We start from the raw sequence: 15,670 nt of genomic DNA, 5'->3' as shown, positions 1-15,670 counted from the left end.
GGAAGTGGAGGAAATTGTGATTTTGGTGTTGAAAATGTTTTATGTAAAGTTTAAGTAAATGTTGAGACTTGTGGAAGGGTACAACGTGATGTGGAAAAGTTGGAAATTATTTGAGTTATGAACTGTTATGGTGTTATGAACTGTTGATGTATGATGAACTTATATGAAAGCATGTGGCTGATGTGTGATGATATGATGACGTGAATGTTGATGTGAGCTTTTATGTGAGTATGTGTTGGCCTTTTGAATGTTTGAACTTAGACGTGATAGAATTTCACTAGTGCTTCTTGGACCTATGATAGATAAGAGCTTTTGGCCTTTGAACACCAGCGGGTTTGGGTTAGAACAGCGATACGTGCATACACTCTCTCTCTCTCTTCTTCGGTTATGTACTCTGTTTTTATACGCGAGGCGGTTGTTTCTGTTTTTCTATAGATGGCGCGTATGTTCCGAACCCCGCGACGGAGTGATCGCGATAGACTTAGGGCACAGAGGGTGCTCAGAGATTATAGAGTGTACCGGAAGAAGGATCATGTCCCGTTGATCGAGTTCGTGGCACACTTCGACACCCTCTGGAGGGCAGCTCAGGAGTTCGGAGTGACAGAGCATGACGGCATTGAGAAGCTAATAGATTTGCTTCCCGATAGCTGGAAGGAGTGGGCCGAAAGAACGGCGAGGAGGTACACGTGGCATGAGCCCGCTACCGATGACATGGTGGGTGACATGGCTGGCTTTCGGAAAGCCGTGTATTGTGCACTGGTGGACTCTCGAGAGGAGCAGCCCCCACAGGAGGTGGAAGAGAGGGTCGTGTATCAGGACAAGTATGTGAGCATGTACGAGGGTGAACAAGGGTATGAAGATGTTTATGAGGAGGCTCTGCCAGGGAACTCCGAGGAGGACGACGACGAAGACCCGGAGGAAGGGCCTATGGATGAGGATGATAGAGTCGTAGTCTAGAATTAGAATAGTTCGTTGTCTTTTCAGTTTTTGCTTTCTGTACGATCTGCTCTTGGGAACAATGTTGGCCTTCTTTCTTTTAATGAGAATTTTGATTTTGATTTATATCCTATGTGTTGCATCTTATACTACATGAAGGTTTTATAAGAAAATTTTGAGAAAGTGGTAATTTTGGATGAGAATTGTAGTAACACTTTTTTGGATATTGAATCAGAATGCCGCCAAGACGTGCACGCCAACCACGACAAGAACCCCACGTGGAGGCACCACCTCCACCACCACCGCCACCACCACCTCCACCCCCGCCTCAACAAGAAAGATTCATAGTTACGTTCTCCAGGCAGAATCCCCCAAAATTCGATGGACAAGGAGATCCATCAAAAGCCGAAGAGTGGATACGCAGCCTCGAACGTATTTTCAGGGTCATGGAGTGCACAGATCAGGAGCGCATTGCTTGCGCCACCTTTCAACTATCGGGTGATGCCGATTATTGGTGGGAGACTCGGCAAAGGACTATGAATCCTGCACGCCTGGAAGCGCTAACATGGGAGGAGTTTAAGGTGGAGATTGACAACAAGTATGTCCCAAAGACGTACAGACGGGCCAAGGTGGTAGAATTCCACACGCTAAGCCAAGGCCGAATGACTGTGACCGAGTATGACCGAGCCCTCGCGCAGATGGCACGATATGCGCCCGAGTTGATGGACACCGATGAGAAATGGGCGGTGAAGTTCCGGGTCGGGCTCAGAGATGAGATAAAGGCCGCATTGGCCTGTCGAGGAGAACTCTCCTACTCGGAGATCTTGACTTGTGCACTGGACGTGGAAGATGCACTCCCTAAGCCAAGAGTTGTGGCAACAACAAACGCGACACCTCTACAAGCTCAGCCGGGCCACCAAGAGAAGAGGAGGTGGGATGGTGACCAGGCTCAGTATGGTGGTAAGAGGCCACAACACATGAGGAACCCACCCTACAATGGCGGGAGACAGAATACTTTCCAACCGAGGGCAAACTTTCCGCCGAGGAACCCTCAATGTGGAAGGTGCTTCAAGTACCACGCCGGGGAGTGTCGAGACCCTAGGTGCTTCAACTGTGGTGGGAGTGGCCACTACATCCGAAATTGCCCAAACAAGCACATGGGAACGGGAACGAGACAGAACCAGCTAGGTTTCCGTCCACAATCCCAGGCACTACCTGCACCTCCACCGCAACAACGCCGCCAAGGATTACCATCGCAAGCAAGGGCCTACGCCTTGAAGGGGAAACAGCCGGCAAACGGGAAAGAAACCTTTGAGCAAGGAAACTTGGCAGGTATGGGCACACTTCTCAATATGCCTATAGTTGTCTTGTTTGATACGGGTGCGTCGCATTCCTTTATATCAACGTCTTGTGTGGATACTTTGGAATTACCTACTGTTAAGACCGAACCCACTATGAGTGTGACCTCACCGGTAGGCGGGGCTATAGATATATCCCGATCTTGTGCATGTGTGAACTTTGGAATAGGTGAACTCAGTTTAGTGGCTTATAATTTGCAAGTAATGACGATGGGTAGCGTAGACATAATCTTGGGTATGGATTGGTTAGCGGAGAACCACGTTACCCTTCATTGTAGAGAAAGGAAAATTTCGTTTGAAACCCCCGGAAAAGAGCCGATGAAGTTTCACGGAGTCCCAATGAGCCGACGCAAGTCCATTATCTCTGCGCTGCAAGCCACTACAATGATGAGGAAGGGATGTCCAGCGTACCTTGTTTATTTGAATGGGGAGGAGAAGAAAGACAGGAAGATAGAAGATGTGGCGATAGTGAGTGAATATCCCGATGTCTTCCCCGATGCATTGCCGGGACCCCCACCCGACAGGCAAGTAGAATTCACGATCGATCTGGAGCCCGGATCGGCACCAATATCAAAAGCACCTTATAGAATGGCGCCAAAAGAGTTGGAGGAGCTTAAGGTGCAACTGCAAGAGCTACTGGAATTGGGATTCATTAGACCTAGCGTGTCACCATGGGGAGCACCAGTGTTGTTCGTAAAGAAGAAGGATGGAACGATGAGGATGTGCATCGACTACCGGGAGCTAAACAAACTAACGCTGAAGAACAAGTATCCACTACCAAGGATAGACGACTTGTTTGACCAACTTCGAGGGGCAGGAGTCTTCTCTAAGATGGATTTGAGGTCTGGGTACCATCAGCTGAGGGTTCGGCGAGAAGATGTACCCAAGACAGCTTTTCGAACAAGATATGGTCATTATGAGTTCGTTGTAATGCCTTTTGGACTGACGAACGCCCCGGCAGTGTTCATGGACCTTATGAACCGCGTGTTCCATCCATTTCTGGATCGGTTTGTCCTGGTTTTCATCGATGACGTGCTTGTTTACTCAAAGAACGAGGAGGAGCACAAAGAGCACTTGAGAACCGTCCTAGCAACTCTAAGGGACGAGAAACTATATGCCAAGTTCAGTAAATGCGAGTTTTGGCTCAAGGAAGTAAATTTTCTTGGACATGTAGTAACTTCAGATGGAATTCGTGTAGATCCGGCCAAGGTAGAAGCGGTGCAGGAGTGGAAGTCACCTTCTACACAAAACGAAATCCGAAGCTTTTTAGGACTGGCGGGCTATTATCGAAGATTCATCGAGGGATTCTCGAAGATAGCAAGGCCAATGACGCAACAACTGAAAAAGGGAGTCAAGATGATTTGGACGCCGGAATGTGAGGCGAGCTTTCAGTTGTTGAAGGAGAAATTGACCACCGCACCAATCCTAGCTGTGCCGGAGCCAGAGACTGACTATGCGGTATATACGGATGCGTCGAAGGTGGGACTGGGATGTGTGCTTATGCAGAAGGGGAAAGTGATTGCATATGCATCGAGACAATTGAAGCCCCATGAACTGAATTATCCGACGCATGACTTGGAACTGGCAGCTGTGGTGCATGCTTTGAAGATCTGGAGACACCATCTTTATGGAGTCCGTTGTGAGATATACACGGACCATAAGAGTCTAAAGTACTTCTTTGAGCAAAAGGAGTTGAACATGCGCCAACGTAGGTGGCTCGAGTTGGTAAAGGACTACGATTGTGGTATAAATTACCATCCGGGAAAAGCAAACGTAGTGGCCGATGCTCTTAGTAGGAAGTCTCAATCTCAGCTGGCCACCTTTCTTACTATCGAGGAGAGTATAATCCGAGAGTTCAGTAAGATGCGCCTGGAAGTGGTGAGAATGCCCGAGACTGTGGAAGGGATAGTAGCCACGTTGGTGATGGAACCCGACTTAAGAGCCAGAATTGTGGAAGCTCAACGGCGAGATACGCTACTAGAAAGGATTCGCTCAGAAGTGAGGACGGGTGAACTCGGAAATTTTCGTGAGGCAGCGGATAATGGTCTCACATACAAGGGAAGGTTGTGTGTGCCTAAGGATGAAGGCCTGAGGATGGAAATCATGAGAGAAGCACATGAAACCCCATACGCTGCTCATCCAGGGAGCACCAAAATGTATCAAGACTTGAAAAGACAGTTTTGGTGGAACGGTATGAAAAAGCATGTTGCGGCATTTGTGGAGAGATGCCTAGCATGTCAACAAGTAAAGGCACTACACCAACGGCCCTATGGGAAATTGCAACCCCTCGAGATTCCGGAATGGAAGTGGGAACATATTGCAATGGACTTTGTGGTAGGACTGCCAAAATCCCAGCGAGGGAACACGGTGATTTGGGTGATTATAGATCGCCTCACCAAATCTGCCCATTTTGTGCCGGTTCGTGCCACTTATGGATCCGATCAGTTGGCTAAGGTATATGTACGGGAAATTATACGCTTGCATGGAGTTCCAGCGACAATCACATCTGATCGTGATGCTAAATTCACTTCTAGATTTTGGACAAGCCTGCAGCACGAGTTGGGGACTAAGTTGAATTTCAGTACAGCTTTCCACCCACAAACCGACGGGCAGTCGGAGAGAACAATTCAAGCCTTAGAGGATATGCTGCGAGCTGTGGTGCTAGATCGAGGCGTAGGTTGGGAAGAAGTGTTGCCCTTGGTAGAGTTCGCTTACAATAATAGTTACCAGGCGACTATCAAGATGGCCCCATATGAGGCTTTGTATGGAAAGAAGTGTAGGTCGCCACTTTATTGGGATGAAGTGGGTGAGAGAAGAATTCTCGGACCAGACTCTGTAGAAGAGATGATAGAGATTGTCCGACAAATCCGTGGGAGGATCAAGGAGGCACAAGATCGACAGAAATCTTATGCGGATGTTCGAAGGACCGACTTACAGTTCGAGGTCGGGGAAAAGGTCTTTTTGAAAGTTTCCCCTTCTAAGGGAATAACTCGTTTTGGAGTGAAAGGAAAGCTGAGACCCCGATTTATCGGTCCATACGAGATTTTGGATAGAGTCGGCGTGGTAGCATACAGATTGGCCCTACCACCAAGCTTCGGAAATGTGCACAACGTTTTCCATGTGTCACAATTGAGGAAGTATGTGTATGACCCCACACACATCGTTCACCAAGAAGAAATGATGGTCCTAAATCCCGATCTAAGCTATGAGGAGAAGCCCGAGGCCATTGTGGATCGAAGAGTGCAAGAATTGAAGAATAAGTCAGTTGTTTCGGTGAAGGTACGGTGGAGGAATCATGGAGTCGAGGAGGCAACATGGGAATCAGAAGATAAGATGAGAGAGAAGTTTCCAGAACTGTTTGAGTAATCTAACAAATTTCGGGACGAAATTTTTGTTAAGGTGGGAGGAATGTAATACCCGAAAATTTGTGGAATTTTATTCTTTTAATTAAGGATGAAATTCTTTTCTATGTTTTTGTGTTTAAAATTTGGTGTGGAAAATATTTTGTGTTTATTTGATTGTTGTGGATGTGGTATTTTCTACCTAGGCAAATTAAATGTAATTAAATAATTAATTAAGCCATGTTTTTAAAAATCCTAATTAAAATTAAATCTCTCTCTCTCTCTCTCTCTCTCTCTCTCGGTTTCTCACCCCCTCCCCACTAATTTCTCAACCTCCCCCACTCCCTCTTAACCGATACATCTTTCCCTTTCCAATCTCTCCCCACATCGTTTTCTCTCCTTTCTCTCTTGCAATTGCTCTCAACACCGGTAAGCTCCCTCTCTCCTTCTCCCTCTCGGTTCTCATCTTTTTCATTCACTCCCTCTCATCATCGTCTTGAATTCCTCAAGGTGATACCCTCCTTCGTCGTGAATCGGAGTCGGAAAAGGAAGTAAAGCTTTTGCGTTTCGTTTGAACCATCCGGGGAAGGTAACCCCTAACCCTTGTTTAATTCGAAAACTCATGCATATAGGACGTTTTTGGATGGGTTAGATGTTGAGTAGGATTTGTGGCTATGTACTTGTGTTGAACATGTTTTCGGTGATAACTGACAGTGGGTTCCGACCCCTTTTTGACTGAGCAAACGACCTCCTTTTGGTACGAATTTTTAACTGTATAAACTTTGGTGTGTCTTCTGTGTGGTGTGTAATTTTCAGCTTCATTGGATGTCGTATGATTTTATTATGATTTTTGCAAGTAAACTGCGCAGTTCTGCGTGTGGTGTGTTCTGGGTGATGTTTTCATGTGCAATGGTTGGGTTTCTGAGTGTTATGTTTTTGTGTTGAATGTGGGTGTGTTTGGCCAAGAGATGGCTCGGAGGAATCAGTGTTTGGTTCGAGAGTTTTCGTGTGTGTTGGCCGAGAGTTGTTGGGTTCAGCCTAGGGCAGATTTGTGGAGAGTCTGGAAGGGATGATCCCAGGTGTTTGGGTGTGTTTTGGGACGTAGAATGCGTGGTGGGAATGTCGTATAGGGTTTGAGAATCGGAAGTTGAAGGAAAGTGAGTGTACACGGAACCAGCGGCCGAGGTGCCGAACAGATGGCCGAGGTGCCGAACAGACGGCCGAGGTGCCGAGCATAAGATGCCGAGGTGCCGAGCAGGCGGCCGAGACGGTCGGTCGAGGTGCCGAGCCGGACGGCCGAGATGGTCGGCCGAGGTGCCGAACAGGCGGCCGAGACGGTCGGCCGAGGTGCCGAGCCGGACGGCCGAGATGGTCGGCCGAGGTGCCGAGCTGTGCCGAGACAGGTGCCGAGCTGAGCCGAGACAGGTGCCGAGCTGTGCCGAGACAGGTGCCGAGCTGTGCCGAGATAGGTGCCGAGCTATGCCGAGACAAGTGCCGAGCTGTGCCGAGACAGGTGCCGAGCTGTGCCGAGACAGGCGGCCGAGGTGCCGAGCCAGGCGGCCGAGACGGTCGGCCGAGGTGCCGAGCCAGGCGGCCGAGACGGTCGGCCGAGGTGCCGAGCCAGGCGGCCGAGGTGCCGAGCCAGGCGGCCGAGATGGTCGGCCGAGGTGCCGAGCCAGTCGGCCGAGACGGTCGGCCGAGGTGCCGAGCCAGGCGGCCGAGACACCGAGCCAGGCCGAGACGCCGATCCTTTTTCCGAGCTTTTTCCGAACCTTTTCCGAGCCAAGTGAGCCGTTGCACAGTAAGGGTATGCCAGGACTTGGAGTGCTGTGTTCGTGTGTCGTGTGCGCGTTTTGGGTACGTCGTTTGCGTGCGGGGTGTGTTTCGAACGTGTGACTTTGTGTGTTTGTTTTGTAATATGTTGTTAAGTGTATGTACGTGTAACGTGCTAGATGTTGAAGTCGTCCACGTAGGAATCATGCATTGTCGTTTAAAGTCTCGTCTCTTCTGACTCTAATCATGATATTATTTATCTTTCAAAAGGGTGATCTTTTTCGAGGAAAGTGTGGTTGAAGGGAACTGTTTTAAAAGCTAAGCAATCGAGGTGGGCTTTTCTACCCTACTTTTATGTGGGTTATCTTTAAATACGGACTTTGTTCCGGAAATGTTTATGGAGGTGAACTGTTTGTCTTGCCAATTATTTTGTTTTGAAACCTATCTGAAGTGGTTTACCACATATGTTTAATCGAATTCGGGTCTGTTGGGCTGCGAACCCTCAGGCTAGTGTACACGAGACTGGGTGCCATCTGAGAGCAAGTTGGCCGGTCTAGATGACCTGGGGTGTGGCCACGCCCCTTGTCATGGTTTGGATCAGATAGTGTATGATTGAGGGAATAAGGGTGGCAATATCGGAAAATGACTGCGCAGTCGAATTTATGAAATGTATTTTGTGTACTTGGGTTATTTTCATTATACTCAAAACCCCAATGTTACACTGTTATGGCATGACAAACTATGTTTTTGGCGTGTGTCCACTGAGTGCATAAGTACTCAGCCCTGCATGTTGTTTTCTTAATGTGCAGGTTGAGCGGCGATGGGGAGGACGGATGTTGAGCAGTTAAAGCCAAAGTGTGTTTTTATCTTTTGGATGGTGTCGTGTCGTCATACCCGGCATCATCTGTCTTTGGGTCTTTTCCGCTGCTTGTAAACCGTCACGATGTTTTCATTTAAAACTCTGAATACTTTAACTCAAGAATGTCGTCACAGTACTTTGTTTTGAATTGAATTTCCTTTTATTAAATGTTTTGGGTCAAATATTCTTGTTACCCCCCCTTTCTTCCCCGCTTCTTTATCCCCCCCCTAGTCGCGGTCCACCGTACTTCCTATCCTTAGGAAATGCGGGCGTGACATTTCGCCTTCGAATTGATGATTCTTTGTAGCGAAAGCAGGGGAGTAGCAGTTCTTGCTAACTTCAACTATTTGTAGATTTAATTTCTGATTGTTTCTTTATTGGAAAAAATTGGTGTTTATGATTACTTGTATATATATTGAAGAAAAGGAAGAGCTCTTCTTTTTGTAATTGTAATTGTGACAGAAAAAATAAACACTTTTATGACAACGTGGATTTTAATCAGTAGTATTAGAAAGAAAAAATATTACTAAAAATAAAAATAAACTATTTTTATGGGACGAATTGAGTATAAAATAGGCTTAAGATTGCTAAATCCACTAAGATTTATATGTATGAGACGGAGGAAGTATATAATAGGCTTTAGATTGTAGAATCCACGAAGATCTATTTCTATGGAATGGAGAGAGTATATAGACTTGAGATTGTCGGGCCAACCTGTTCAGGTTGGGGCCAACCCATTCTGGTCGTCGGGCTATTTGGGTTATGAATTTTTCGGGTCATAAATTTTCAACCCTAGCCCAACTCATCGGGCTATTCGAGCCTAAAAACTTTCAAAAGTAATCTCTTGAATCAAAATTTTACTTTATAAATGATTTTAAAATTTAGATTTTTTTTCTTAGTTTTAGAATCATATAAAATCTTCAAATTTTCATAGTTTTATTCAATAATAGTTGGAGAGAAGCCTTTCATCTCGATCAACTACAATATAAATAAAGATAAATTAAAATTAAATCAATTAATTTGAATTAAAGTTAGTGTTCGTGTCATTATTTTGGTATTGTTCATAATTAATTCTTTATTAAAATTTAAAACCATATCTTACATGAATTATTATTAAAATGATAAAAATATGTTGAGATTTTGATGTGTTAGTTCTAAAATTTATCTTGATTGGCTTTGGTGATGGTAAGACAGTAGTGGCAGATGATGAGACGATGGAATAATGAGTCGAGGTGGATATTGAAAGTTGATAGTATGAGATTTTGCGGAAATGTGTAGAATGAATAATAAAGAAGAATAATGATTGTGTCACATAAAATTAAAAAATACAAAAAACTCCTAAAATTTAGTAATTTTTTTAACTAAAAGTTGCAACTCGTTCGGGCCAACCCGTTTACAGCCAATCCATTCGTTCCAACCCGTTTACCCAGTTTTGTATTCGGGTTACAAGATTACAGTCCTAACCCACTAATTTTATCGGCTTGTTCGGGCTGACCCATGGGTTTCGGGTTGGATTAACATTCCTAGTTGTAGACTAATTTATTTTTATGGGAGAGGAAGCATATAATAAGCTTGAGATTGCAGAATAATTTTTTTTAACGAGGTTGTAGAATAATTTATTTCTAAGGGACAAAGGAAATATATAATAAGTTTAAGATTGTAGAATAATTTTTTTTGACACCAAGATTGTAGAATAATTTATTTTTATGAGACGGATGAAGTATAAAATAATATATAATAAGTTTGAGATTGCAGAATAATTTTTTGTTGACACAAGATTGGAGAATAATTTATTTTTATGAGAGTGGAGGAAGTACATAATAAGCTTGAGATTGCAGAATCCACCGGTAGTGTAGGCGTGCAGCAAATCTTGTATCTATATATGTTTCAATAATCAACTATATATATCAAGTGAATATTAAAAATATTTTCATTGTGTCTAATAAATTAAATAATCATTTATTTTTTAGGATCCCATGGAATATCCTTTGTCACGAGAGGAAATAAAAATCCCACTCCTTTTGCTGAGAGATATATATATTTTTTGTAATAAAAGGCAAAACAAACTTAACGAATATAAGAAACATCTAATCTTTGGTGAGATCGTAGTCTGTAATTAACTCCTCAATCCTCATTTCCATGTTTTGCACCTTGCATGGAAAACATAAATACATGGACAGACTTAGGTTTTGAATCATCTTCTACAACCAAACCAAACACTACCCTAATAGAAATTAGAATTTTGAGAAGAGGATGAATTCTTCCACCAAAATGCAAAGCCCTTGGATTTTGATGTTCTCATAGTTAGGGTATGGCCACATCACACCCTACTTAGAGCTTGCCAAAAAACTCACCACAAAAGGCTTCTTCATTTACTTGTGCTCTACTCAAACCACTCTCAATTCCATCCAAAACAAAATCCCTCAAAACTTGTCAAACTCCATTGAATTAGTTACCCTTGCATTAGAGGTTTCACAAGATGATCTCCCTGAAAAGTATAATGGCCTCCCTCCCCACCTCATGCTCAAGCTCAAGGAGGCCTTTCACAACTCCAAACAAAACTTCTCATCCATTTTAGAATAACACAAGCCCAACCTTCTCATCTTCGACTTCCTCTGTCATATTCATCACCAGCAGCTCTGCTCTGTCATGACCAGTTTCATGTTCCTATCGTCGCGGTGCCAATGCATCTGGACCAGCCCATCAACGCTAGGCTGGTCGAAGAGATTGGTGCGGGGAAGGAGGTGTTGAGAGACAGAGATGGGAGGCTGAATGCTGAAACAGTTGCTGAGGTGATCAATCGTGTCGTGGTGGAAGATGGTGTGAGGGCGAAGGTGAATGAGGTTAAGAAGAGAATACTTTATTATACAACAATAATATTGAGCAAACACAACATGAATCTATTGAGCAAGCATTATTTCTCACTCTTAAGAATTTTTTAAACTTTGAGATTTTATTATTCAAATTTTGGGAAAGTGTGAGACAAACCCAAAATGAAACATTTTTCGTAATTTTATAAATGATTAACCATTTATTAATATATAATTCATATAACATTAAATATATTACTACACACCATCCTCAAAAATGAACAGCATTCCACGTTAAAAGTAGATAAATAGGTAAGTTGATACTATAGGTAAATAAAATCTTTGCTAATTCTGTCGATGAAAAATTGTATCTTCCACAAATTAAAATAGAAGAAAATAGAAAAATAATCGCACAAGTCCAAAGATTTTCAACACCTAACTATATTTTCAACTACATTTAGAGCTGAAATCTCGCGGCCTTCGCCAAGCAACAGGTGAGAATACGAAGAAAAAAAAATAAAGTCTGGTCAAATTCTAGCTCGTCACGGTGTTTTGTCAATTACTATATCATTATATGGTAAAGTTGTGTATCAAATATGACGGCTGATAAATCATACATGAACATTACTAATCATTTGATTGAAAAATATCAGCAATATATTATATGTATGCGACCAGATTTTATTAGAAATAGCTAGATACTAAATGTTAACACTTTATTAGAGCACACTTATAATTAATAGTAATAAAATTGCAGATGGACTATCTACTTGGCAAGAATCCTGAAAATAGGTCTTACATGGTTGGATTTGGGAAGAATCCACCAACACAAGCTCATCATAGGGGTGCATCCATCCCGAAGCTGCCCAAGGACGAAAAGGTCGTGTGCGGGTCGAGCTTTGGAAAGTATTTACACCCGAATAAACCAAACCCTAACGAGCTCACCGGGGCCATTCTTGGTGGGCCCAACAGGAACGACAAATTCGAGGACAAGCGGGATAAATCCTCCTTTACCGAGCCGTGCACCTACATCAACTCATTGGCAGTTGGTGCGTTAGCCAAGCTCGCTAAACCTCATGCCAAAGCTTAAATCATTTGACATAGATGCTAGACACAATAAGTTCTAGGAGTATATTGATTTAGGTGCATTTTTTTTTATTAGAACGAACACATATAATATTTCGATCTAAAAAGTATCGATGAAATTCAAATTTATGTATGGTTATAGACTAGATTAGTATATAAGATAGTGGCCCTTCAAATTGTATTTGTTGCTACCTTGTGTATTTGTATATTCATGTGTGAAGTGTAATTAACATATATACCACAATATTTTTACATATCTAATTATACAATACTAATTGAATTGAAAATATTGAGATTGTGAAATTGTATTTGGGCAACGCCTTATATGTAAATGTTTACAAATGGCACTACTCATGTAACGCTTTAATATATTATTATAATGAAAAAAAAATACTTATGAATTAACTAATAAATAATCTTAAAACAGTTACTCCCGTCCCTCAATAATTATCCATTTTAATTTCAGCACGAATTTTAAGAAATGTAAAGAAAAGTGAGTTAATAATTTATTAGATATAAATCCCACCTAGAATTGAAGTCTTCAATATAATTTACACATAAATCTCACTAACACATAATAAAACGTGCACACACATAAACTCAACAATGCATACACAACTCGCATTACAACATATACACTTGCACAAACAATTCAAATATATTAAAACAATATAATATAGATAAATAGAAATCTAAAAAAATGATTACTACAAGTTAATTTAAAAATTTTTATTTATTGACATACCAAACAAAAAATTACAATTGAAAAATAGTTATATAATTAATGACTTAATTTGTAAAGAAAAATTTTGAAATTAAACTAAATAATATAGCATCAAATTCCATTCCATTTGACTGAAGGCTAAGGGATCGCCGCCCCCATTCCGATACCGCCCCGCCGGCCTATAGTGGAGGGAGAGTCCACCCCGGGTCGGACGATTTTTGTTGGGGCGGACGGCACTCCGGCGAGTTATGTGCAAGGACGCGCCGGTCCCCGATCGCCGCGCCTATAGGCGTGCCGGCCGCCCCCATTAATTTTTTTTTCGAAAATTCTACTATAAATACCCCTCCACCACCACCCATTTTACATCCTTTTCAAACAAACTCATAGGGGAGATCCAGCTCCGGCTAGGCTTGTCTGATGAGGATTGTACTGGGGCGGCCGGCGGCAGCGAGGGAGGCGGCAGAGAAGAAGAGGAATCCGATTCCGCCACCGTGTAGACGGTGGCGGTTTTTTTATTTGTATTGTTTTTAAATGTTCGTTGTATAATTTTACCGTTTCCAATACAACGAATATTCGGTCTCAATTACCTCGTTTTCTAATTATTTACATTCCGACAATTTTAATTGATTTAATATAGATGAAAAAAAATAAAATGATAAGTGGGTAAAAATTTTGGGGCTATTGAAAGTGTCCACCTTATAGCTGCGAACAATCTTTTTTGTGGACGCAGATAAATAAACTGGGGTTATGGATAAAAAAGATGGTGGGACTATTGGGGCGTGTCCACCTACAGTGGACACTGTAAAGAGCCAAAGTTAAGCAGACTAGTCAAATGGTCGGTGTAATTTATTGCTTTTTTTATAATTATCCAAATCAGATGCATTATTAGAATAGTGTGTTTATTAATAATTACGTTATTGGTGTTTTAGTGAATAGCATTTAATGCATTTTACCCATGGGAGGCAATGTGGATAGCCTTGGATAGTGTACTTAATTATCCACTTTAATATACAACTTCCAAATTTCATTATCTAAATTCTATTTTTTTTTATTTCAGTCCTTAATTGTGTCATTGTGCATTATCACAATAATGAAACATCTATGTATAAAACCTAAAAATAGATTCCTGACTTATCTCCATTAATAGTGATTAATCAATTTATGTACAAAGCCTATTTTTATCTTTAACAAACATTGTTAATTGGACTTTTTTTCTTTCTATTTTGGCATATTCAAAATTCTATTTTCTTCTCCCTCTAAAATAGAATTACCAGTGGAGGAGGATTTCAGGATAAGACCAAACCATCCACCACTCCAACAAAGAATATTCAACACTCATAATCCCTTTTTTTTGTTCAAACTTGTCTCTCTTTCTCGTTAAGATCCAAGATTATAAATACTGAAGTTGAATAAAAAACATTCAGTTTGTGAGTATTTTATTCTCTTTTTGTAGTGATCCTTACTTTGCTGTAAGGAGATTTTTCTCACACAGTATATTCTTCTTCAATTCTGCTGAGATCCCCATTTGTGATATTGAAGATATGGGTCTGGGCTCTGTTTTTAGCAGACACCCTCCTCTTCCCAAAATCTGATCTTTTTCATGATCATCACCTTTTCTTGAAATTTTTCAATTGGGTTTTTTGGTGGTAGTGAGCAAAATGCCTACAAGAGTGATTGAAGATGGGATTTTTGGTGGAGATCAGAGGTTGTTTGTGGGGAAAAAGGTTATGTTTAAGGATGTTAGAGAGGGAGAGGGGAGAGAAGGTGGGAAAGTTGGGTTGGTGAAGAATTCTTGCAAGATTGTTAGTTTCTCTGATGAATCATCATCTTCTATAGGGAAAAACAGTGATCTTTCTGAGAATTCAATGGAGAAATCTGGTGATGGTGAAGAGGTTCAGAGCTCATATAAAGGGCCATTGGATGCCATGGAAGCTTTGGAGGAAGTTTTGCCAATAAGGTTGATTTTTTTATTTATTTTTGTTTTGATATTTTGATCCAAAATAGTAGTATATGTGATTTTTTTTTATCATTTTTTGGTGATGGATGGCTCTGTTTTATGATCATAGTTGTTCTTGTTGGTTTTGATCATTGAATTCTCCTATATATCTACTTGTAGTATATGAGTGACTCTTCTAGTTATGTTCATCTCGTTTGTTGTTGTTTTTAAACTGAACTTGTGGCTGATAATACACAGGAGGGGAATTTCGAGGTTCTACAACGGGAAATCGAAGTCATTTGCAAGCCTACGAGATGCTTCTTCGTCGACTTCCATCAAAGAGATTGCGAAAACAGAGAACGCACACGCAAGGAAACGGAGAAACCTGCTGGCCACCAACCTCGGCTGGGAGAAGATGCGAGGCTCCCCACTGAAGGGCAATGGGGCCGGCATATTAAAGAGGGTAGCTAGCAAGACCACATTGGCTCTGGCCGTGGCAATGAGCAACTCGGAGAGCAAATGCAACTCTCCAAGTGGCTCCTCGTCGCCAAGGACGGAGGATTTCTCAACATTGAGATCCTTCTCCCTGGCCGACTTGCAGCATTGTGCTGGTGTTAACCTAAACTCGAATTCTAACGGAATGGCTTTGAAGCCGCCCGGATAGATGCCATAGCTAACTTGAAACTATGCTTATTTTTTTTGTAGAAAGAGTAGTGTTAAACCATCGAGGGATCGAAATTTTGAATGTAATTGGAACTATGGTCATTATAAAAATGAAATCGAGTGTAGAGAGACTTGTTTATAACCCTAATTATAACCTTTGCCTTAAACCATAACCAGTAAACAA

At 42.0% G+C, this 15,670-nt stretch overlaps 1 protein-coding gene across 1 annotated transcript; it reads left to right on the top strand.

Annotated features, from left to right (window-relative positions):
* Positions 1 to 14,168: 14,168 nt before the first annotated feature.
* On the top strand, positions 14,169 to 15,628 carry LOC121783191. The gene is made up of 2 exons (XM_042181184.1): positions 14,169 to 14,844; positions 15,082 to 15,628. The coding sequence occupies exons 1-2, from the start codon at positions 14,546 to 14,548 to the stop codon at positions 15,485 to 15,487; spliced, it is 705 nt and encodes a 234-aa protein (XP_042037118.1). The 5' UTR covers positions 14,169 to 14,545; the 3' UTR covers positions 15,488 to 15,628.
* The last annotated feature ends 42 nt before the right edge of the window (positions 15,629 to 15,670 follow it).

This window comes from Salvia splendens, chromosome 21 (assembly GCF_004379255.2).
Source record: "Salvia splendens isolate huo1 chromosome 21, SspV2, whole genome shotgun sequence".
In the NCBI taxonomy this organism is placed as follows: Eukaryota; Viridiplantae; Streptophyta; class Magnoliopsida; order Lamiales; family Lamiaceae; genus Salvia; species Salvia splendens.
This window is presented reverse-complemented; position numbering and strand designations above follow the sequence as displayed.